Genomic DNA, 25,894 nt, shown 5'->3' on the forward strand with positions numbered 1-25,894 from the left:
GGCAGATCCAGGTTAACTACATTTGTTCTGACATATTTGTATTAAAATAAGTTTATGACATTGTTGTCTAGATGGGTTTGTACTAGAATGAAATGCAAACTTGATTCAGTGTAAGGAGAGGACACTCAGCAGCTGTTTACACATCTGGATGCAGGAGCACTAGTGTGGAACACCAGAACAAACTTTTTAGGGTGTCCCACACAGGTGCTTCAGTGGATACCAGGGGTGTCTCCATGTGTGAAAATTGTACAAAAAAGGCAAGTATTCCAGCTTTATAAAGGGAAATAATGTCTCCAGCTTGGAACTCTGCCAAAAAAGACAATTGTACGACACTTCCAAGCAATGTTTCATATTACTATTTCTGGCCTCAAATATCTGTGTGCTAAGTATACCTTTTTTTATTCACATAGGAGAGAAAAGACTCGGGACATCTGAGGACACCAAGGACCCCCCACCTCCTAAAGAAAAGCAAATCCCCACACCACAACCAGAAGATGTGGAGGAAGGAAAGATTTATGAAGTGGGCGAAATAGTGACCACAACAGGTGAGTGTCTGAGACCACAGCGTCAGGTAATAGATGGATGCCTGCATATTTGTAATACATGGTGTGTTTTTTTTTTATTTTGGGTGATGTGGATGTTGTGGAAGAAGAATCTCATTTCACAAGTACAAGTGCCCACATCCTCATCGGGGAGATCATGGTGTGCAATCGTGATTTACAGAAGATCAAGGAAGACATCAATGATGTGAAAAAAAGACTCAAAAACATCATTGATGTTTTAGGCAGAATCTTAAACACCCCAAAATTCTTCAAGTTTGTTTGTATTTTTATTGTTTTCACACATTTTTAAATTTTTTTAGAAAGCCAAATTTTGAAGATGCACACAGTGTGTCAACATGTGCTATCTGCCATCACGGGATATCAAGGTACGCGTTTTGGGGGTGCAACCCCTTCCTCGCAACTAAGTAGATGAGAGGAAGGGGTTGCACCCTCAAAACACGTCCATTGATCCCCCATGATGGGAGCTAGCACATGTTGACATTAGTCATGGGATCAGGAGGGAAATCCCCATTTTGACTCTCAATTTGTGTGCATCTTCAAAATTTGGCTTTCACAGGGGTGACATCACCCCATCTGATGAAGGCAATATCAACACAGTTTGGACAGACTAATGTCTGATATTGCCTTCAGTTTGTCAAAGTTGAACTTTGTAAGTTCCTGAGTTGTGTATTGTTTTATGGTTTTAAACAATGTCTGTTTTAACACAAAAAAAGGCTATTTGTACTGTCAAAAACAACGTTATTACTAAAATATGTTGGCTTGTTAAAAAAACATTTTCTAACACACATGTGTATGTGCGCAGAGTAAAAAGTTTGCTACTCAACAATGTGTGGCTTCTTCTTTCAATGCTCAATATCATTTTAGGGACTAAGTTGGTGTTTACACTGAAATGGGGGTCATTTACTAAAGGCAACTCCACTTTGCACTAGAAGTGCACTTTCATTGCAGTTTCAAGTGCACTTTTGCGGTGCACTTGGAGTGCAAAGTGGATTTTTCTTTAGTAAATAACTCCCACAGTGCTTTATAATTTGCCACAATCATGACATTTTCGTGACTCACCAAAATTCATTCATGGTGCTGAAAATGATGTATATTTTTAACAGTAATGCATTACATACATTAAAAAAAAAACAAAAAAAACAAGATGTGTGTGTAGCAGACCCACAACATAATAATAGTTCCTTGAAGAAGAGATTGTCACCTCATGTATCAAATAAATTATGTTTGCACTATTGAAGAAAATGCCCAAAAAAAAAAGCCCATTGTAGAACCTAGGAGACAGCTAAAAGAAACACAAGCAGTAAATCAAAGGAAATTTTATTTCAGTTTAACTCAAAAAATTTATTTTTAAAATGTTTATGAAAGATTTTCTGCCATATCAATGGCCCCCCTACCCGCAAAGTACTCCATATATTTGATACGGACCTCGCGGGCGCTTTGGGGGGGCAACCCAGGACGGCCAGCTTCAAGCGCTGTCAGGGTTTGTTCGTTAAGTCCGGCCTCAGGCCCCACTGAGGCAACATAGTTAATTGAATTTTTCCTTAAATAGTTGTAGAGAATGCAGCATGCAAGGATTATATGGTTAAGTTTATATTCCACCATGTTGATTGCCATAAAGAATAGGCGGAACCGTCTGGCCATTATCCCGAAAGTGTTCTTAACCACTCTTCTGGCTCTGGCCAGCCGTTAGTTGAAAACCCTCTGGTCCTGGGTGAGGGTCCTCATCCGGAACAACCACATCAGGTGATCACCCAGCCCAAACGCTTCATCAGTGACAAAGACAAATGGGAGTCCTTCCACATTCTCTTCATCAGGTGGCAATCCCAAGCCACCATTCTGGAGCCGTGGGTAGAACTCTGTCTGGGCAATGACTCCACCATCTGGCCATTCTTCCCCACGTCCACATAGATAAACTCATATGTTGCCGACACCAACGCCAACATCACAATACTATTAAACCCCTTATAGTTGTAATAGTATGACCCCGAGTTGGGGGGTGGGACTATGTGGACGTGGTTCCCATCAATTGCCCCTCCGCAGTTGGGAAAGTCCCACCACTGGGCAAATTGGGATGCCACAGTCTGCCATTCCTGTGGCGTTGAAGGAAACTGTGGAGTCAAACAAGAAAAAAGAACTTAGTAATTTTGCACATAGACATTGCAAGCAGATTACACACAAACATTCTTGGCCAACATCAGTATAACATTTATTTTAAGGAGTTTTTAAAGACAAAAGTATAAGGTCCACTTATCAGACTACTCACCCCCTCTGATGGCCCATTGTAAAAAAATGAGGGGGGGTATGTTTTGGACAGATAACCCTCTCCACTTCATTGAGAGATTAATGCATAAATAATGTGTTTTAGTTTGGCCAGCCCCTCCTTACTTACACTATTGGCAGCCCACTGGACAGGTAAGAAGTGTCATAATACAAATATAAATACACTGTACAAATTGAAGAACTTTTTTACATTCTGCAATTACCTATCAAGATAATAGGAGAACAAAACTTTAAACAGTACCATTTGAAAGTATTCTGGCAGGCCCTTTCACTACATGCTTTGGTGAATTTATACAGAAATCTGACCACAAAAGGGGTAGGTACCCTGTTTCCCCGAAAATAAGACCTAGCGTGATTGTCAGTGATGGCTGCAATATAAGCTCTACCCCCCAAATAAGCCCTGCCCTGTTTCCCTGAAAATAACCCCTACCCTGAAAATAAGACCTACAAAGACTTTAACTAGGGCTTATTTGGGGGGTAGGGCTTATATTGCAGCCATCACCGACAATCACGCTAGGTCTTATTTTCGGGGAAACAGGGTATAGTGTGTATGGGTTTGGCAAAGTCAGCAGATAGAGGATTGGTATTGGTTGACTTAGCAGTTGGGGGGGGGGGGGAGGGAGGGTTCCAAATGATTTTGGGACCCAAAAAAAAGCCCCTGGCACTCTACATGAATTTAAGGACACAAATAACATTTGTACACATTTTAGGGGGTGTTTAGAGTAAAGCACTACTATGGAGCTGACAAAATACATTGTTAAGCTACTAGGCTAGGTGTGTATGGTCCCAGGATAGCATGCTGGGGAGGTTAGTGAAGGCAAATATGCATGAAGGACAAAAAAGGAAGTTAAAAAAATTCAAGCATGCATGAGAACAAAGGGGACATTCACAGCATATTACAATCATGGTAATTAGGAAATGATGAAAGAAATACAATACATTAGCAAACATTAAATACATAGAATGTGATGTTAAAGGAGAAAACTTACCCTAATATAGTCCTTCTGCAGGACCTGAATGATGGCAGAACATGTCTCTGGAATAATGATCCCCAGAGCCTGGGGGGGGATGCCTGTCGAGAACTTTCTGTCCTGCAGACTTCTCCCCGTCGACAAGTACTGCAACGTTGCGAATAGCCTCTGCTCGGGAGTGATGGCTTGCTGCATGCAGGTGTCCTGCCTGCTAATATAAGGGGACAGCAAAGTCAAAAAACGGTGAAAAATGGGGTCTGTCATTCGGAGATAATTCCTGAAACCATCTGGATTATTCTCACGGATCTCTCGCAACAAAGGCATATGAGAGAATTGGTCACGCTGGAGTAACCAATTCTTCGTCCATGAACTCCTCCCCGCCCTGTTCATGGATTGGGCTTGGGTCAAAGTAAGAACCCCAACACCAAGCCCCTGCAAGAATGCACTGATTATCAAATATGTACTATAATAATACACACTGAAAAAAAATGCGAACTGACTACACGCACTGAAAACCAGATACGAACCCACAAGCACAAACTGAAGCGCAGTAACGATCGGAAAAGCACGAGGCTGAAAAGCGCCAATCGTCTCTCACCAAACTTCTACTAACACGAGATAAACACGAGATTAGCAGAAGGAGCCCAAAGGGTGGCGCACTGGCTATTGAACTTCCCTTTTCTAGTGCCGTCGTACGTGTTGTACATCACCGCGTTCTTGATGTTCGGAATTTCCGACAAGATCTGTGTGACCGTGTGTATGCAAGACAAGTTTGAGCCAACATCCATCGGAAAAAAAACATGGATTTTGTTGTCGGAATGTGCGATCGTGTGTACGCGGCATTAGAGTGTTAACAGTTTACTAGGGAATGTTTTTTTATTTTCATTTGTGATGGAAGTAATGACATTTTGGACCCTTCAGCATTGCAAGTCTGGTTATGACAAAAAAAAATGTATAGACTGCACCATAGATAAATAAATATAATAAATCGAAGCTATTGCATGAATATCTGTATGATATTAGTAAAAATGGATAAATAATTAAATACAATGCTAACCTAAACTCTAAAGATTTTTATTGACAATGGGTTAATACAATCTGGGAGGTTTGCTGACTACCTGAAATGTTCACAAGTGCAGTGGGATGACACTAGCACTTAGTTTGGAGTGGAATCAGTCACTTTGGTGGAAGTTATTTGACCAGAGTATTGCTACCCTATAAAGTATAAAAGAGACTGCTTTTTAGAAATATTTCTTTATTAGCACTGAGACTCTTTATCAGATTTTTTGTATATTTTACTGATATATTATAGAAATTATGTGTTTGAGTTTAAACTAAGCACTTTATTGTACTGCTTTTTTTGCAGGAAATAAATGTGCATTTATATTTTTCCTGCAGGAGCCTGGAAAGCATTGCAACTGTCATCAGTGGATCAAGGATGCAATGTCTGGCTTCTGCAGACAAGCCCTACAGCTTTATGCCCGTACCTTAAGTATGTCCAATGCAATTGAAGACTTCACATTATAGTCTTTGAATACCTAACACATTAAAAGACAAGCACTTAGACTTTTTTCTGGGATTGATGAATTGTGATGTACTGTTAGCACGTGTTTAAGGCTTGAATCACACTGCTGAGATGGCAAAGTCATATGATTTTGTCTGCGACATTGCCCTGCGACTTCCTTCTGACTTGATCTGACTTGGATGCTATTTAGGAGCCTGTACAAGGGCTGAAAGCGCACCAAAGTTGGACCAATGTAGCGCAGGAACCTTTTCTAAAGTTGGAGAGTGACTTGTGTGTTAAGACGGCTCTTATAGGGAAACATTGCATTTGACATGTCATGCGACTTGGGGTGTCACATCCCATGTCGCAGCTGTGCGAACCGAGCCTAACCGATTCAATATATTTCAAGTGCAATACTCGTTGAGCCCTGTTCACAAATCATTATGCGGTCTATTTATTTATATAAATCGTTGGACAAATGTGACAGCATTCTCCCTTCCTTGAAAAAGTTGCTTAATAAGATGATTTTCTAAGATTGTCAACTCTGTCAAGTGGCCATAATGCAGTATGTTTCTGTTTGAGCTACTTCAGGAAAAATGCTGCATTACAGCCACTAGATGGAGCTGACAATGAGGCAATTACTGTATTAAAGCAGGGTTCACCCAAAAGTGGAACTTCGGCTTATCTGATCCCCCCCCACCTCCGGTGCCACATTTGGCACCTTTCGGGGGGAGGGGGGAGCGGGTACCTGTTTCTTTTACAGGTACCCTGTCCCCACTTCTGGGAGACTGGACCAGGGTGAATTACATCAGCAGCTCAGTCCCCCCCCCCTCCTCCACCCCCCCCTTCTGCCGGGGTTCGCACATGCGCAGTAGGGACCCGGCTGTGAAGCTGAAAAGCTACACTATCAGGTCCCCTTACTCGCAATGGTGGCAGCAGCACCCAACCAGCCGATGGAAACATCAGCTGCGGTGCCGACATCACTGGATTCCAGGACAGGTAAGTGTCCTAATGTTAAAAGTCAGCAGCTACAGTATGTGTAGCTGCTGACTTTACATTTTTAAAGGAGCGGACGGAACTCCACTTTAAAGACGATAAGCTCAGAAATTGCTAAGGATGTGTGAAATGCTTGTCCCATTCATCCAGTAAATTTTCAAAAAATAGGCCCCGATATGTCACCTATGTTGGAAGTATCCCTGTGGTTTAGGATATACTGTACTGTACATTTTTCTGGCATTAATCCCTCTTGGTAATGTATTGCGGCAAATTCATAAAGGATGGATTTGCAATACTTTTGTTTCTGACAGCAACTCATGCACCAAATTTAGGTAGTTCTAGAATGTGCCACTTTTACATTGTTTCGCACTGAATGCACCAAATGTAAGGCTGCTTTCACACTGAAGAGATTTTGAAGCCCCTTAAAAAAGCATCTGATAAGCTCAAGAAAAATGATTCCCTTTAAAATCTATGTACAGTAGCTCACAAAAGTGAGTACACCCCTCACATTTTTGTAAATATTTTATTATATCTTTTCATGTGACTACACTGGAGAAATGACACTTTGCTACAATGTAAAGTAGTGAATGTACAGCTTGTATAACAGTGTAAATTTGCTGTCCCCTCAAAATAACTCAACACACAGCCATTAATGGCTAAACCACTGGCAACAAAAGTGAGTACACCACTAAGGGAAAATGTCCAAATTGGGCCCAAAGTGTCAATATTTTGTATGGCCACCATTATTTTCCAGAACTGCCTTAACCCTCTTGGGCATGGAGTTCACCAGAGCTTCAACATCTTTGGTCGACCATGGTGAGGCCTGTTCTGAGTGGAACCTGTCCTGTTAAACCTCTGTATGGTCTTGGCCACAGTGCTGCAGCTCAGTTTCAGGGTCTTGGCAATCTTCTTATAGCCTAGGCCATCTTTATGTAGAGCAACAATTCTTTTTTTTCAGATCCTCAGAGAGTTCTTTGTCATGAGGTGCCATGTTGAACTTACAGTGACCAGTATGAGAGAGTGAGAGAGATAACACCAAATTTAACATACCTGCTCCCCATTCACACCTGAAACCTTGTAACACTAACGAGTCACATGACACCGGGGAGGGAAAATGGTAATTGGGCCCAATTTGGACATTTTCACTTAGGGGTGTACTCACTTTTGTTGCCAGAGGTTTAGACATTAATCGCTGTGTGTTGAGTTATTTTGTTATAGAAGTTGTACACTCACTACTTTACATTGTAGCAAAGTGTCATTTCTTCAGTGTTGTCACATGAAAAGATAGAATAAAATATTTATGAAAATGTGAGGGGTGTACTCACTTTTGTGAAATACTAAATGTGTTCACACTGGGGTGGTGCGCTTCTGTTATGGTGTAATAAATACTACTTGCCGCATTTTTGGAGCATGTTTAGGGAGTTTAAAAAAAATGCACCAAAAACGCTCCTCACCATTGAAATGAGTGGGAACCGCATCAAAAACACCATTCTAAAAGTGGCGCAGTATGAGCGAAATTCAATTACAAGTTCTAGACGGGTACATGAATTTGGCGCATTTAGCACCACTTTTACAATGCACGAGAGACACTTTCACAAAATCCCTCTGCGCCAGTCTTTATGAATTTCAGGGATTGAGTTTTCTAGTCCTCACTTAATTCAGATCAGTTCTAGGAATTTGAGCCAGTTGCAGACATTAACCAGCAGAATGTATGGCACTTGTCCTATGGATCTCAGTAGTGTAATGACAAATTCTATACCTTTCAGTCCAATGCTTTTCTTCTCTGCATAATCGCATATAACACCAGCATCTTCGCTGTGCCAGCAGTTGTGGATCCCACTGTCCTGCTTCCTGCATTCTGCCAGTGTGTTCTCTGTGCCATTGCAGTCTACGTTATCCAGGTGAATTGGGCCTTGTCCTTCACCAAAGTAAGCCATTGTCCTGGCTTTGGCAGGACCCCTAAATATAAAAAAATATATATGTATATATATATATATATATATATATATATATATATATATATATATATATATATAAGCTCTTTTTGCTCTTGAAACAACAGACATCAGTTGCTCTGTCTACCTCATGAAGCAGCACCATTTTTGCAAGAAGAATACCTCTGAGGTTGATTTACTAGCTGTGCATGGTAGCCAATCAGATTCTAACTTCAATTCAATGTTCAATTATGCTTTGACAAAAAACCTGGAAGCTGATTGGTTTTTCTATGCAGAACTGCACCAGATTTTGCACTCTCGAGGTTTAGCAAATCAACCCTACAGTGTACTAGATAGCTAAAACAAACATACACCATCTGTGGCCTCCAATTATAGAGGCGACTCCACAGCAGGGAGCAATCCAACAAGCGATCCTATCCTATAGTGAGCTTCAGATATTCCACATAAAGGGGTGATGTAGGCAAATTGTGAATGCACTCTCAGTGTAATGCTAAAGGTTAACCGAGATGTGTGAATTACTGTTTAGGCAGTTTATTTCATTGTTTTTACATTACACTCTTGTCACTTGCCAAGCTCGAATCCTGTTATTTTTGCTGTAGATTAGCCAATATAGTACATAAACTGGAGTTGGATGGGGTTACACCCTTTATCCAAGTCATACCATTTTATGGACAGGTACAAAACAAAAGGAGTGGAAAAGTATGTGCAGCGCTAATCAGGTTAAGAAAAAATGTATTGCTACAAAATAACTTGAATAATAAATCCAGTGTGAACCAAACAGTGTACAATCAATTTATTTTATATAATCCGTCTGTCCGTGTTAGATGTTGAATACAAACATATATAGACAATATCATAAATGATATATATCCTCAAATTATTACAATCTTATGTGATCATAGGTTTAAAAAAGGATAGCCTTCATCCATAATATATTATATGAAAATGGAAAAAAAAAAAAAAATAAAAGTGCAAAAAAGTCCAGCTCAAATGTGAAAAAACAAATATTCAATATAGTAATCCCAATTTTTTTTTTTAAAGAATATGACCCCCAAATCAGAGCACCAACCTATTTTGGGAATCATATTCTTTAAAAAAAAAGCAATGACCATGACAGCCTCATACCCCAAATGATGTCTGTGTAAGACGAAACGTGTTGGTCCGAGCCCAGTTGGTGCCATTGCTTTCCACAAGCTGTCAAACAAAGATTATCGTATAAGTGCTTTTTTTATCCATGGAAATGTGAGTGTTCTGAAAAATAAATATGTTCATCTTATGGTTTTACACTATGCGGAGTTGTTTTGTCTCTTTTTGGATACACTGATTGAGTGGTATAGAGAAGACGTCCCCACCTTCACTTTGATGTTGCAAGTCCTATATAGTCGCCTTGTATTAAGTTGTGGAAGGAATGGTGGAAGCTGATTATTCCTTACAATAGCAAGGAGGAAGTGGTGTGTAGATTCCATCCCTATTGGTGTATATACACCTCCCGCCTGTGTGGACCCACTAGGCATAAGCTTAACTGGGTCCACACATTCCGGTAAGCCCCCTCATAATCAGTGGTGATTGAACCCTTTACAGTGGTGATTTTTACTGTTGGCATTAGGACTCATCTAGTTTGAAGGCTATCCTTTTTTAAACCTATGCTCACATAAGGTTGTGATAATATGAGGATATATATCATTTATGAAATTGTCTATATATGTTTGTATCCAACATCTAACACAGACACACGGATTATATAAAATACATTGATTGTACACTGTTTGGTTTACACTGGATTTATTATTCAAGTTATTTTGTAGCAATACATTTATTCTTAACCTGATTAGTGCTGCACATACTTTTCCATTTTTCTAAAACACAAATTTCTCCTTTGCTGTGCTGGCTGCTCTAATTATTACTTTGGACATTAGCATGGTATTTTACCCAGGGAACATCCTATGCCAACAACCATTGTGCATGACAGAAGTGACACTATCACGGTACATAGCTTTGGTAAGTTTAAAGGGGGCTGTACAATAAGAAACTAGATGTAGAAATATTGGTGTAAAGTTTTGTCAGTCGCCATGGTGGTCACATGTTAATTGAAGAAATATATGGGTTGACCTGCTAAAGGCAAAATAGGCTGTTCAATTTGCAAGGGAAGTTTCACTTTGCAAGGGAATTTTCCCCAGAGCTTAGTGACACTTTGCAAAGAATACCCAATCACATGCGAGGGAAAAAAAAAAAAAAAACAGTATTTTTGCTTGCACATGATTGAATGATGGAAGTCAGCAAAGCTTTACCTCATTCACTAAGCTGATGGAAAAATTGTCTTTAGTTAATCAGCCCCATAGTTTTTTATACATCTGTGTGTGCTTTTTTTTTATTTGTCATTACATTTTTATTGGAAGAAACAAAAGAACACAGACACTGCTGGCGGCAGAAATAAGAAAATACAAGGATAGTACAGGTCACATTGAACTAGAAGAGCCTGTGTGTGTTTTTTTACTGGTCATATATTTGTTATTTTAATACTGTTCATGTCATGGTGACTGACGAACCTTTACACCTATATTTTTAGTTTTTATGTTTATTATGAAGAACACAGTCTTTATGAGATATATATTTTTTTCTGATTTCTTATATTATATAGTATATTATTTGTCTATGTTTATCATTGCAAGAAAATGCAGACTGCAGACACATACTGTATATATTGTGCATCTATCAGCACAGTTGTGGTTTTCTGGCATTGAGAGGAATGATGTGTCTGCACAGATGTTTCAAGTGCCCCATGCGAACTCATGTCAGATGATTAGGTTTTAAATGCCAATAAACTGAGAAAAATATTCTGTTTCTTCCAGAGCCCTATATGTTGCCTATACACTTCTGTCATTATGTTTTTTTGTCATTGTCAGATAAAACCACTAAATAACATTGCACATGCTGTTAAATTATACAATATTAAACTAGATAAGGAAAGGAAAGTATTAAATAGATAAAAATACAAGTAAGTGATGTCATTAAATATAATTGTATTAGAGATCTTATTAAAAAAATAAACAGCGCTGACATTTAAAATGAAAATCCAGCCATTTTTTTAATTAAGGAAAGGTTAGAGCTTTTAGTCCATGTTGTTTTATTACTATCAGTGTCTCTTTTAGGGACATTTTAACTTTTTGTCCTCATGACTACTATGGCAAGGCTGTGATGTCCCTGAAAAAAGAAACTTCTGCTATACAGTACCTTACTCTACAAGAGCATCACATTTCCTGAAGGGTCTGGTTTTCACCCTAAATGGTTCATAGCAAGCCAATCACCTGTGGCCAAGCTGCCGGCAGACTACCACCGCATCCTTGTCTGTCCAGCCATCATCACACACACTGCCCCAATCTCCATTGAGGAATATCTCCACTCTGCCTTCCTTGGTGCTCTCCCCATCCATCAAACGAATTGGAGGCCCTAAAACCATTAATAATATTAAAGAGATTCATTGACTACCCATCTGAAATTAAATAAAGTTATTGGATGGTTAGATAAAGACAATAGATAGATAATTTATACAGGAATGATAGATGATAGATAGATAGATAGATAGATAGATAGATAGATAGATAGATAGATAGATATCAAGATGGTATGCAATTGTGATTTGCCATGTTGATCATTAATCTTTTAGAAGCTTTGCAGTGAGATTTAACAAAAATGCAGAAATGTAAGTCAGAATGATCTGATATGTGAAAGTAGCAATTCAACAAGTACAGAGCTTGATGAATTAGTAAAAGACACAAAATGTAGAGGCTGGGCCCTGGCCATAAATAGATTTTTCAAGTCTATTTTATCCAAAATAATTAAACTTTAATCTCTCTGATAAGTTATGTAGAATACTACCTGTTGGCAATATTTCAATGATGTCGTTGGTGTCATTGGAGCATTGTACTCCCACATCCTCAGAGTGGGAGCAGTCGTGCTGGCCCCAGCTACTACGTGTACAGTCCACTAGAGTGCGCTCTTTGCCTGTGCAAGACACATCATCCAGAAGGATCAGCCCTTCTCCAGCTCCATACTCCAGCTTTGATGCCAAGCTAGAAGGACCACTGCAGGGAAAATAACTCATTAAAATAAAAGATTACATTGCTGGGTGTGCAAGAAATATTATTATGCTCTTCCCCATTCTTCAGCAAACATATGACAATTTATATTTAAAGTACATATTACACACACAAACATGCACCCATACCTGTTGCACATATGCACTGTATTATACAGTATATATTTGCTAAGCTTAATTGTCTCTACAGCTGTATTATTGACGACATGTATTAAGTACCTGTAACCAAGCTGCCTGCAGACCACCTGGGCATTGAGTTCAGTCCATCCATCATCACACACTGTACCCCAGTCTCCCTTATAAAATACTTCCAACCTTCCTTCAGCAGGTCCTTTCCCTCCAGTCAATCTCAGTGCACCGTCTAAAAAAATATATATATTATAACCTAAAAACATGTGGGCTAGATTAGATCATTTAAGTGCATGTCAAACTGCTCACAATACGCATGATATATGGTAACAAGATAATCAATGTGATTCACTTAACCTGTCAGTGGTTAGAAAGTTATGGCCGATCAGTGTACATTTATGCCATTACATTAAATGACACTGGGGGTTATTTACGAAAGGCATATCCACTTTGCACTGCAAGTGCACTTGAAAGTGCAGTCACTCTATATCTAAGTGGTAGATCTGAAATGAGGGGAAGCTCTGCTGATTTTATCATCCAATCATGTGCAAGCTAAAATGCTGTTTTTTTTTTTTCCTTGCATGTCCCCCTCGGATCTACAGCGACTTTACTTCCAAGTGCACTTGCAGTGCAAAGTGGATTTTCCTTTAGTAAATAACCCCCACTGTGTTTTTTCTATGCAGTTCCAGTACCTCTATTATAATACAGATCTCACACTCATTTTGTGTGCAGTTTCCATAGCTGCAAACTGTTCCTGATTTGGACAGACTGTCCCTCTTTTAAAACTAAATCCCTTTGCCGCGCTTTCCTTCTCAGTTGATCATCTTTTTGTTCTGATGTATAGAATGTACTACTTAAAGCGAAGTTCCACTCCCGCACAAAAAAATGAAAAGTCAGCAGCTACACATACTGTAGCTGCTGACTTTTAATAATAGGATGCTTACCTGTCCTGGAATCCAGCATGTCGGCACACCAGCCGATGTTTCCAGACAGATAAGCGGAGCTTCCACTTTTGGGTGGAACTCCGCTTTAACTAGCACAAATGTATACTGCAGTAAACCTTTTATCCAACTTCTATTATTGTATTATTATTGCTTTTTTTTTTAAACCCCAGTATACAGGAAAAGAGGGGTGAACAAAAGCACATAGTACACAGTATATTCATATTTATGGTCAGAATAACTGGGAGCATGGCTGGGGCCTTTGCTTACATACTTTGTTATAAAATGATGTCTCTCTTTCTCTTCTAAAAAAGAAAAGCAAACCATATATATATATATATATATATATATATATATATACACATATACACATATACACACACACACTGTATTGTCAACAGTATTGGGACACCTGCACACGTACATGAACTTTAATGGCATCCCAGTCTTAGTCCGTAGGGTTCAATATTGAGTTGGCCCACCCTTTGCAGCTTCAACTCTTCTGGGAAGGCCATCCACAAGGTTTAGGAGTGTGTCTATGGGAATGTTTGACCATCCTTCCAGAAGCACATTTGTGAGGTCAGGCACTGATGTTGGATGAGAAGGCCTGGCTTGCAGTCTCCGTTCTAATTCATTCCAATGGTGGCCTAAATAATTTGGTGGAGGGGGTATTATGGCGTGGGGTTGTTTTTCAGGGGTTGGGCTTGGCCCCTTAGTTCCAGTGAAGGAAACTTTTAAGGCGTCAGCATACCAAGACATTTGGACAATTTCATGCTCCCAACTTCGTGGGAACAGTTTGGGGATGGTTCCTTCCTGTTCCAACATGACTGTACACCAGTGCACAAAGCAAGGTCCATAAAGACATGGATGAGTGAGTTTGGAGTGGAGGAACTTGACTGACCTGCACGGAGTCTTGAACTCAATCCGACAGAACACCTTTGAGATGAGTATTAGAGTGAAGACTGCGAGCCAGGCCTTTTTGTCCAACATCAGTGCCTGACCTCACAAATGCACTTCTGGAAGAATGGTCAAAAACATTCCCATAGACACACTCCTAAACCTTGTGGACAGCCTTCCCAGAAGAGTTGAAGCTGTTATAGCTGCAAAGCGTGGGCCAACGCAATATTGAACCCTACGGACTAAGACTAGGATGCCATTAAAGTTCATGTGCGTGTAAAGGCAGGCGTCCTAATACTTTTGACAATATAGTGTATGTAATGTAAAAGTATGTGCCAAAGTGGATTAAAGCTGAACTCCAGCTTGCTGTGGAGAAGATAAGACGTCCCCCTGCCGCAGCCAGAACACAGCGCTGTATACTGTATGTGGTCAATGCTGTATAAAGTTTATACAGTGCTCACAGTGGACACGTCTGTTAGTGAAGGTAATAGTTTGATTGGACCAGCTTGGTCCAATCAAACTATTTGAGAAGCAGAAAACTGAAGTTTAGCTTTAGCCACTTATCTGTCATGCTACGTTTATTCATGGAATGATAGAAAAGTGGTGAAATTAAGCTTACAGTTGCTGCTGAAGCTGTGAGCCTGGTACTGGCTTTAAGAACTGGCGAAGAACTTTCTGATAAAAGTGGTCGGGCGGCTCTAGAGCTCTCAAAGGGCTTGTTAGCCACCTTGTGATAGTAATAAAGTAAAAAAATGTGATGAATACTATCTCATTATGCAGACAAAGTATATCACAAAGATTGCACCACTCCAGGTGTTGTATGAGATCTCTCCTGCTGTAACAATTGCCGGGTGCCAGCCTTGGTCCGGAGTCATTGCATTAACTAAGCACAGGTGTGTGAAACGCGTTTGCTGAAGCCACAGGAGGTGTGTGTGCAAGATGTGTCCTTGTTTTTAAAGGATTTCTAATAAACTACAATTTGTACGCTGGTAGTGCCGCCACTTTTTCTTCATTTGATTGTTAGCTCATTATGCCTTTATCCTACAGGTTTTTTTTTCAAAATCTGTCTGGTTAGCCTAAAGCTGGCCATACACTGATCAAAACTTAGCTGGTCCCTGCTGGAATAGCTGAATTTCAATCAGTGTGTGGGCTCCTGGGCACCCCTGCTCGATGGAATTGTTTAACTTATGTTGAAACATTTTCTGTCGATCAGCTGCTGCAGTTAATAATTATATTCTGACAGCAGCAAATGCTAGCTGGCCAGACAAAAAAAAAAAAAAAAACTGTGGATGGCCAGCTTTGGGAAAAGGGAGATGAGGGGTGGAGAGAGTGTATTCGCTGATTGCAAATACTAGGGATGACAAAATGGGAGAGTGTGGCAGGAATGGGAGAATCCTGGGTATAGCGTGGGGGAAGATGGGAAATATGGAACAGCAATTTTAGGTAACAAGTAAAAATCTGTAAACTGCTAATCTTGTCAAGTTACAAAGTCTACTGCATTTACCCTATTTTGAGTTTTTTGTAGCTAGGATCCAGATATCTCCTCACAAATGTGCCCAGAGGGCTTCACTTTGTTACATTCTCACTCTCTCTCTCTCATTTATCATCAATCGCATTCATATTTCCAATGCAGATTTTTTTTTTTCTGGTGGTTGTGAGAAACTCTTTAAAACGGATGTTTTTATATTTCAAAGCTTGAGATTCAGCAAGGAGCCTGCTGTAGGTGTCCTTGGGAATCTAGGCACACCAGATTGCAGCAAAAGGTATTGGGGTTTGCTGGTATGCTGCAGTAACATCTGGATTAAAGACTGAAGCTTCATGCAGGTAGGCTTAGTGCAGTTACACTTACATTGTAGATTCATCCCCACCCTCTGCCCTCATGCCAGTCTTTTATTCATCTTTCCCAAATCTGCCAACAAAGCTACACAGTCTATTGTTAAAATCATCTGAGCCATGCCTGTGCCTACGCACTCCTTTCTGTGAATAGTCTTTACTCAGTGGTCTGGGGCTGGAGGTAGCGGAAGCTACAATGAAGTGTTATTGCATCAAAGGTGCAGTCACACCTAAAAAAAAAAAAAACTGAAGCATCACACTTTTCTTTAAATCTCAACCTACCTACATATGGGTTACAAGAAACTCCAGCATCTTCAATATGGTCACAGTTGTGATGTTCCCACTCATTCTTCTTACAAAGGTCTAATGAGGTTTCATTTCCTAGACACTCCACTTCATCAAGTAATATAGGACCGGAGCCTTGTCCATAGTGCGCCCACACCCAGGCTTTTGGCTTTCCCCTGTAATATATAAATATATTATGAAAACAATATGAAAAACATACTATACATGAATAAAATCTCTTGCCCTACATCGGGGTCAGCAACCTGTAGATCGTGATCTACCAGTAGATCATGGACAGGTGACTGGTAGATCTCGGTCTGGGCTTGCTGACCCTCCATCCCAGAACATCAAGCAGAGTGCAATGCAGAGGGACTACTTGTAAAGTTACATCTGTAGAAAGGAAGAAGAGACGCATGCATCCTCTGTAGTGCTGGCTCCTGTCCCACGTGGAGTAATACCAACTGCACTCCGCATCTTATCCCAGTTAGCGGTCTCCAGAGAGGTGCCAGCGGCAGGAAAGAAGAGATCTTCAGGTCAGTGTGAAGCAATACACTGGGCATAATAGTATAGGGCTGCTTTAACACTGATGTGTTGCGGTTTACCCACACTGTGGGTGCAGTGCAGTGTACCTACAGCTTTCCTGCGCTTAGCCATATATTTCTATTATATCATGCTGTTTTACCACCCCTAACTTTACAAGTACTGCTCCTCTGAAAAGCGTTCCGAGTGTGTGTTGCTAGGTGGTGAGGAGGCGATATATTGCCTTCTCAACACCTGATTTAAACCCATGATTGCCATGCAATGCTGGCATTTGTGACATAGTAGTCCTGCAGATAGACATTTAAATCAGGTGTGAGGAGGCGACACTGTGCCCGGTGATCTTTGACTTCTTCCGTGTTGTTCAGGTAGATCTCCACCTCTCTAAGGTTGTCTACCCCTGCCCTACATAATGATATATGAAGCAAGCAATAACATTTGGTAAAACAGGAAAAAATAGATGTATTTTTAGTTCTGACTATTTTACTATGAAATCAATTGGCAAGCATTAGAATGCTTGCCAAAAACAGTGCAGCTTCTAATAAGATACAACAGAATGGAGCACTGCTTATTAAGTGTATATGGCTCAAGTGAAAACAAGGATTTGGAAGAACAAAATATTGCAAAAGAAGTATATGAAAAAGGTTCCAGTGTGAGATCTGTTCAGAAAACAAGTGTTTGAAAAAGTAAAGCTCATAGTTGTACAAATGTTCAGTGGCCATTGAAGGGATCAATGGTAGAAATGTTACAAGCTACATAGAAAACCATCATTAACATCATAGCCAGAGTAAAAAACAGTCAACATAGCCAGAAATAAAGACTACTTCGGAGCTTAAATTAGAAGAACCCCCAGAATTATTTGCCCGTTTGGAATCTTCGGGAATCCACATTTAAGAATTTCTTTAGGAGCTTTGGCACAGTGGAGAGTGGTGAGCATGGTAACGGAAAACCTACTCTGAATGTTTAGTGGTGCAGCCTCAGCCTGTTTTGGTATGGGAGAATAGATCTTTAAAGTGGAGGGCCACCCTGAAAAAAAAAATTCACCAAAAATCCTAAAAAAAAAATTTGAAAAAAAATTTTTTAAACTTACCTAAACCCTTGTTGCTAGGCAGTCTTCCTAATCTGCCTCTTCCTATTCCGCGGCATGTTCTGCTCCTCGGTGAGCGGCCCCGTTGTCTTCTGGGAACTGTGTGTGTTCCCAGAACACCACAGGGCCATTCACAGAGCACCGCGCCGCTCGTGCGTGCTCAGTAGGAAACTGGCAGTGAAGCCACAAGGCTCCACTGCCTGTTTCCCTTACTTAGGATGGCGGTGCCGTGACCCAAGAGCCGAGAGACGGGTCGGCCTCAGGTGGCCGACATCGCGGGCACCCAGGACAGGTAAGTACTTATTTAAAGTCAGCAGATACAGTGTTTGTAGCTGCTGACTTTTAAATGATTTTTTTCAGGGACAGAATCACGCTTTAAGGTTCACGTAGAGTTCTATCAAAGCCTGGCAGTAGATATTTATCTACTTATATCTGCAATACCTTGGTATATTTAGTAATCATATTTGCTAAAGTAGTTTCAATCTCCTCATGGATCATAGTTTGCGTAATACTGTTTTTTGGCTTCAGTGAGGCACGGTCTAGAGCAGGGATGTCCAACCTTTTGACTTTCCTGGGCCACACTGTCTTGGGCCACACATAAAATACACTAATGCCGCGTGCACACGATCGGGATTTTGGTCGGAAAAGGATATGATGGCTTTTCCGACAGGATTCCGCTCAAGCTTGCCTTGCATACACGCGGTCACACAAAAGTTCGCTGAACTTTCGACCGTCAAGAACATGGTGACCTACAACACTACGACGAGCCGAGAAAATGAAGTTCAATGCTTCCGAGCATGCGTAAGAATTTTGCGCGTCGGAATTGCTACAGAAGATCGCATTTTCGCATAGGAACTATTTCCGACCGAAAAATAGAGAACCTGCTCTCAATCTTTTGCTGGCTGGAATTCGGCCAGCAAAAGTCCGATGGAGCATACACACGGTCGCATTTTCCGACCAAACGCTCATATCGGTCTTTTGCTGGCCAAATTTCTGATCGTGTGTACGCAGCATTACAATAAGGATAGCTAATGAGCAGAAACAGTCAGGCAGATCACAAGTTAACAATCATTTATATAGATAAAGTACCTATCTGAGTAATAAAACTTTATTTTTTTTTTGTAACATTTTTTATGATAAAAGTAAAGGAGGGAAACACAAAACTAGTGGGATATTTGACAATGTTTTTTGATAAACTAACACATCAATAACTGGTTCCATGAATATAGTAGCAATTCTCAATGAATTCCCAAGGTGCTCATCAGATATTTTGGTTCTAATTTTGCCTTTCGTGTGCTTCAATCCTTGAAAATAGTTGCTCACAAATATAGGTACTGCCGAAAACTAATGACATGAATTAGGTGCGATTGTGAAGAGTGGGATTTTTTTCTTAGGGAAGATAAAACTTATAAAATTCCAGTAGAGAGATACTGTCAACTGTCAAATTTTTCTTTGGCGGCATGTGTTTGCTAAGTATAAAGCATTTTTTACAAAAAATTCCCACCCCAAAAAATCAACATTTGTAAGTAAGTTTTATGAATTTGTGTTGGGCCATATTTATAGCCATCCTGGTCCGCATGCAGCCCATGAGCCGCAGGTTGGACACCCCTGGTCTAGAGCTTTACCGGTGTTTGGCTGCTATTAATGTTTGCTGCTGGAGCCTAAATGGCACATTAGTAATTTTTACAGGGCATTTATTCAAGAGCACAAGAAAGGGATCGAAAAAAACAACGATGCCCATGAGATATGACATTTAATGCAAAAAAAAAATGGTTGTAGGAAAAGGAAGACTCCATGTATTTCTTGTGACAAGTGTCAGTGAAAAAAAAATATGGATGCATTTGTGAGAGGTCTCTGAATGCCCCAGTATTTACTCTCCTGTGCGCAATGCACCCACTTGCAGGGCTGGATCTTTGATGTATGGTGGGGTTCATCAGTTGGTTGCCAGTCACTTTGTAGTTTTATATCAGAATAAATTTTAGGAGGGAAGGTTAGAGATGCAGGAAACCCAAAAATATGGCAACAAAGCTGAATTACATAGATAGCATTATAAATCTCAAATTCCAAACCCCAGTTTACTTTAGCTTGTGTTTTCTTAGGTATAGTTGATGATATTTGTAGCTTTAAGAGCAGCCAAATCCAGTCATATGACTTTGTAAGAGCAGTCACGGTTCAGATGCCTGACTGAATATAAATGGATTGGTTAAGCTTAGGCAGGTGCTCATATTACATCGTTTTGGTAAATCTAAAGTTGATTGTGTAAGTATTGTATGGTCAGCAGACCCAAGCACCCTCCTGATGCCGTCACTGCTCATTGATTCATCTAAAAAAACAACATACTCAGCAGTCTTGAAAGCTAACTTTTTCTTCACATGTCAGCTAACACAGAGCAAAAAAACTGTTACATTATTTTAAATAACTCATATTCTGGATAGATAATGAAACTTTTATATTGATATGTGAAACTATTAATAATTGCTTTTTTTTATTAAAGTAACTTTATCTTGTAGGTTTACTGATCCTATAAATAGAGTGGTCCTATGTCTAGCAGAAAATGGTGGGACTTACATAAATCCCAGCTGCCGGCAGATAACTTCAGCATCTTTTTCATCCCACCGATCATCACAGATTGTTCCCCACCGGCTGCCGAAAAACACTTCAACGCGCCCCTCAAAGTGGTCCTTTCCTCCCACCAATCGGAGGGGCGGCTTTAAACCTGCTCTTCAGAGAAGGAAAAATAAAAGTTTATGAGTGGGAAGGTTTCTGAGACTAGAATGCTCTTTTGGTCAAATGCTTTTACATAGTCATATGAATACCAGCAGGTTGATTTTGATTATAAGCTAGCATTGAAGAATTACCTTGAGGAGGAGAGCATGTAACTGCTGCTACCATCCTGTGTCTGCAGTCCTTGCCCTGGCTGTAGCTACAGTGTAGTAAGGCATTTTCATCCCCTCGACAATTAGCAGACTTTAGATGTACAGGGGTATTCCACAATCCATAGTCTGAGATCTTTCTGCCTATGCCAATTTCACTGATGACAAGATAAAAGTGAATATGTATATTTAACACTAAGGATAGAAAATACATACACTGAGCAAAATTATAAAACACAACTCTTTTGTGTTTGCCCCTATTTATCATGAGCTGAATGCAAAGATCTACAACTTTTTCTATATACAGTGCCTTGCAAAAGTATTCACCCCCTTGGCTTTTTACATATTTTGTTACATTACAGCTTTTAGTTCAATGTTTTTTTAATCTGAATTATATGTGATGGATCAGAACACAATAGTCAAAGTTGGTGAAGTAAAATTAGAAAAATATATACATAAAACTATTTTTCAGAAATAAAAAATGGATAATTGGCATGTGCGTATGTATTTACCCCCTTTGTTATGAAGCCCATAAAAAGCTCTGGTGCAACCAATTACATTTAGAAGCCACATAATTAGAGAAATGATGTCCACCTGTGTGCAATCTAAGTGTCACATGATCTGTCATTACATATACACGCCTTTTTGAAAGGCCCCAGAGGCTGCAACGCCTAAGCAAGAGGCACCACTAACCAAACACTGCCATGAAGACCAAGGAACTCTTCAAACAATTAAGGGACAATGTTTTTTAGAAGTACAAGTCAGGGTTAGGTTATAAAAAAAAATATCCAAATATTTGATGATCCCTAGGAGTACCATCAAATCTATCATAACCAAATGGAAAGAACATGGCACAACAGCAAACCTGCCATGAGACGGCCGCACACCAAAACTCACGGACTGGACAAGGAGGGCATTAATCAGAAAGGCAGCACAGAGACCTAAGGTAACCCTGGAGGAGCTGCAGAGTTCCACAGCAGAGACTGGAGTATCTGTACATAGGACGACAATAAGCCGTACGCTCCATAGAGTTGGGCTTTATGGCAGAGTGGCCAGAAGAAAGCCATTGCTTTCAGCAAAAAATAAAATGGCACGTTTGAGTTTGCGAAAAGGCATGTGGGAGACTCCCAAAATGTATGGAGGAAGGTGCTCTGGTCTGATGAGACTAAAATTGAACTTTTTGGCCATCAAAGAAAAAGCTATGTCTGGTGTAAACCCAACACATCACATCACCCAAAGAACACCATCCCCACAGTGAAACATGGTGGTGGCAGCATTATGCTGTGGGGATGTTTTTCAGTAGTCGGGACTGGGAAACTGGTCAGAGTTGAGGGAGAGATGGATGGTGCTAAATACAGGGATATTCTTGAGCAAAACCTGTACCACTCTGTGTATGATTTGAGGCTAGGACGGAGGTTCACCTTCCAGCAGGACAATGACCCCAAACACACTGCTAAAGCAACACTTGAATGGTTTAAGGGGAAACATGTAAATGTGTTGGAATGGCCTAGTCAAAGCCCAGACCTCAATCCAATAGAAAATCTGTGGTCAGACTTAAAGATTGCTGTTCACAAGCGCAAACCATCCAACTTGAAGGAGCTGGAGCAGTTTTGCAAGGAGGAATGTGCAAAAATCTCAGTGGTAAGATGTGGCAAGTTCATAGGCTTTCACACAGGAGTGACAGGAGAGGCTCTTTACAGGCGCTTTGCAGGCACTATTTTTAGCGATAAAACGCCTGTAAAGTGCCTCAGTGCAAAAATGACTTAAATTATGTAAATCCATACAGGCTTCATCAAAACCAAAAGTATGCAAAGTTACTGTTTGTTTTGTTTATAAACCAGCTCCAGCTCCCCCAAAACAGCCTGTACCCTGCCAGTAATCTGCAGATAAGGATCTCTGTGGGAGAGATGTGGTCTTTTTTTTAGGAGTCCAACACACCCGCTTGTTAGAAAAGTCAAACCCCCTTCTTATTGGAGAGATTGTGTTGGACAGCTGCAGAGAGACCACTACTTACCCATGGAATCCCTGCAGATCCAGTGGGGGCTGCTTTAAGGGCACTGGATCTACTTAATAAATTTATTTTTTAGGCAACCTGAATGTGTGGGCTCAGTTGGAAAAGGCTTATTTCAGTAACAGTTTTACAACACTAAATCCATTTCAACATTGCCCTGAATGGGGCAAACAAATGCTTCTGAAGGGGAATGTAAAGTTTGAAATATCAGATTAATAGCAGTATATTTTAAGTATTTAACGGATCACAGAACCTTGAATGTATTGACAATGACTTATCACATTAAGCTTGGTTGTTACACCACAGTTCCTTACACCACTGTATCTTGTGTCAGAATTAGCTCAGACTAACCTGATTCCAAGCTGTCTGCACACCACACTTGCATCCCAATCGGTCCAATGGTCTGCACATACTGATCCCCAAACCCCATGTAAATACAGCTGAAATCCACCACTCTTATTAGGCTGGTCCCCCAACAGGCGAATGGCACCTATTTGGAATAATTTATCCGTTTGTCAGGTGTAGTTAAAACATAATTCAAGCAAAACATACATTTTGTCAGACAAAGTGTTCTTAGGCTTGGTAGACTCAGATATCACACTTGTGTCAGGGTCATTACAATAAAGCAGTCAAATGTTGCAAATGTCACATATAGTTTTCTTTTAAGCTGGCCATACATTATACAATTTTCTTATTCAATTTCCTTTAGATTTACACAGAAATGTAGAAACTTCCCCTAAAGGGGTATAGCGAGAAAAGGGGGATTTTAAAGTGTCACAACAAAGATCAAAAACAAACACAATCCATAAAACTACATTTTTATTTTCACATTAAAATCAGCAATATATAAAAAAAGTATCCTCAGCTGCAATCTGGTAAAAGGAATATGTATCGAAGCACTCATAGAAGAGGATAAGTGGATCCTTTAGATTTACCTTCAACTATGTAAGGCAAGGACCTACTTGAATGCATAAAAATTTAAAGTGTTTAGGTTTGACCTCATATTATATGGTTTTGGTAAAGCTAAAGGAAAACATTTTTACAAGAAAATTGGATAATGTATGGCCAGCCTAAGTATATGTTTGATTGGGAAGCACCAAAGAAAAACTTTGCAGTTTAAAAAAATAGTGAATAGTAGACAGATTGGTGAAAAAGTGGGTAAAAGACAAAATCTTGAAAAAAAAAAGTTAACACTATGAAGAACATTTTTGTTTTCAGCTTTCTTCAACTGAAAATAATGGATCATGCCAGAGTTAGTATGACATGTAATAAAGCTTTTCTAAAAAAAAATAGCATACAATATGTCCCATAAAAAATGTGCAAATATCGATTTCAGCCTTGAATTCTCTGGTCTCTCTCTATATAGATAATTCTCATCAGCTATTCTAGAATGCATATATTTCAGATATCCAGTACCATGGCTGCAGTCACAATGTGCCCAGCTTATGATTCCCGAGGGTTGCCGATAAAAACACCATGGTGTCCTTCCTCCTTCAGGGTTCCTGCAGTAGTTATGGTTCCCCAATCCTCGGCTAGGGTACTGCTGCATGTAATCAGGAAACTCAGACCAGTTCAGACAGTCTGCACCAGACTCTGTCACAGAAATTGTGCCATTGTAGTGTCCCAGAGAAGCTACACCATCAGAGCAGAGGTTGTAACCTGAAAACAGCAAGAATTATTTTTATTTTGTTTACCAATCTGTAAAGACATTACAGGGGATTCATTTAGATAATTTATAAATCACAGAGAATGATAATAATGTCAAATGTCCAAAACAGTTAATAATTGAGAAATTAAGTAATTAAATGATTATGGGGTCTTTGGTCCCCCTTAGCTAGAGACATACAGCGGTTGTGTCTGGGAGGGATACACTGAAGCTGTGTTTTGCAAGTTCCTTTGGAAAAGGAGTCAAGGCTTGGGCATAAGATGCTGAGAATGGAGAGAGGTTTGAAGGTCCGAAAAGAGAGAGCTTTGGAACAGTCATCTATATAGGGCACATGTGAAGCCCTGTAAAGGAGGAGAAAGACATTTAGGTATGAAATGCTCTGCAGAACAGTGTGGCAGAGAAAAGGGTTTAGGTAATTAAGTGTGCCATGAATAAGTCATCAGAAGCCCAAGTAATGGTACCAAGATCCACTTTTGAAGAAAAGAGATTTCCTATTCATCTGGTTTGTAACCTTAAAAGAGAAGTATGAGAATGTTTTTTATTTTAGAATCATACTTACCTAGGTGGATGCAGCATCAAATACAGCCAATTGCTCAGTTCTCAGGGCTCCCTGAGCAGAGAGCTGGTGGCTGTCAGTCATCGCTGTCTGCTCTGCCCCCTCCACGGGAGCGGCCGACTCAGGCTCTCAGCGGCTCTCAGCGGCTCGCTCAGAGGCTGAGCCGTGTGCTGGTCCAGGCATGTAGGCAGATCCCGACCATATGGTCGCGATCTTTCCCAAGCCTGGACCGGCTCTGTGACGTCGGCTGAAAATGGGTCACAGGAGTGCAGAACGAACTGCACTCCTGTGACCCACAGGAGAAGTCCAGCCAAACAAGCTTTGGCTAGACTTCTCGTTTAGGAGAAAAAACAAGCGTTTCATAGTCATTCCCAGCAAAGACTGATTTGTAAATGTAGGTTAAGGTAAGTTATGTGCAGTAAAATATCGCCAAGGTCTAAATCCATGGAATACTGTGGAAGGACTGTGGTAGAAATCGTAGTCCTCCTATAGAAGGACAGATTGGTTTACAGGAGAAATCGTGTTGTTTTCAGTCACTTTGCTGACAATCAATATATGCAGCAAGAGGAGCTAAGTTTGGAGTGTGGCTGATAGTTTTTCATATCTTACATACAGTACACATTTTCAACATGTACATTTCTCCATGTTGTGGAAATGCTTGCAAGTACAGAAAAATACCTGTTAATCATGCCGGAAATCCTCTGAGCTCCTAAA

The 25,894-nt window shown here is 40.2% G+C and overlaps 1 protein-coding gene across 1 annotated transcript in view; it reads right to left on the minus strand.

Moving 5' to 3' along the window:
• The window catches only part of LOC141106149 (neurotrypsin-like), a 68,620-nt gene that overhangs the window by 24,021 nt on the left and 18,705 nt on the right, over window positions 1-25,894 (minus strand). Inside the window, exons 3-11 of the mRNA XM_073596671.1 lie at window positions 24,375-24,617; window positions 23,310-23,448; window positions 20,933-21,105; window positions 20,643-20,790; window positions 16,448-16,626; window positions 12,585-12,726; window positions 12,146-12,351; window positions 11,575-11,716; window positions 8,074-8,273 (exon numbers count right to left, since the gene is read on the minus strand). Of these exons, the coding sequence (XP_073452772.1) occupies window positions 8,074-8,273; window positions 11,575-11,716; window positions 12,146-12,351; window positions 12,585-12,726; window positions 16,448-16,626; window positions 20,643-20,790; window positions 20,933-21,105; window positions 23,310-23,448; window positions 24,375-24,617 (1,572 nt within the window). The remainder of the gene's footprint in view (window positions 1-8,073; window positions 8,274-11,574; window positions 11,717-12,145; window positions 12,352-12,584; window positions 12,727-16,447; window positions 16,627-20,642; window positions 20,791-20,932; window positions 21,106-23,309; window positions 23,449-24,374; window positions 24,618-25,894) is intronic.

This window comes from Aquarana catesbeiana, linkage group LG08, assembly GCF_042186555.1.
Source record: "Aquarana catesbeiana isolate 2022-GZ linkage group LG08, ASM4218655v1, whole genome shotgun sequence".
NCBI lineage: Eukaryota > Metazoa > Chordata > Amphibia > Anura > Ranidae > Aquarana > Aquarana catesbeiana.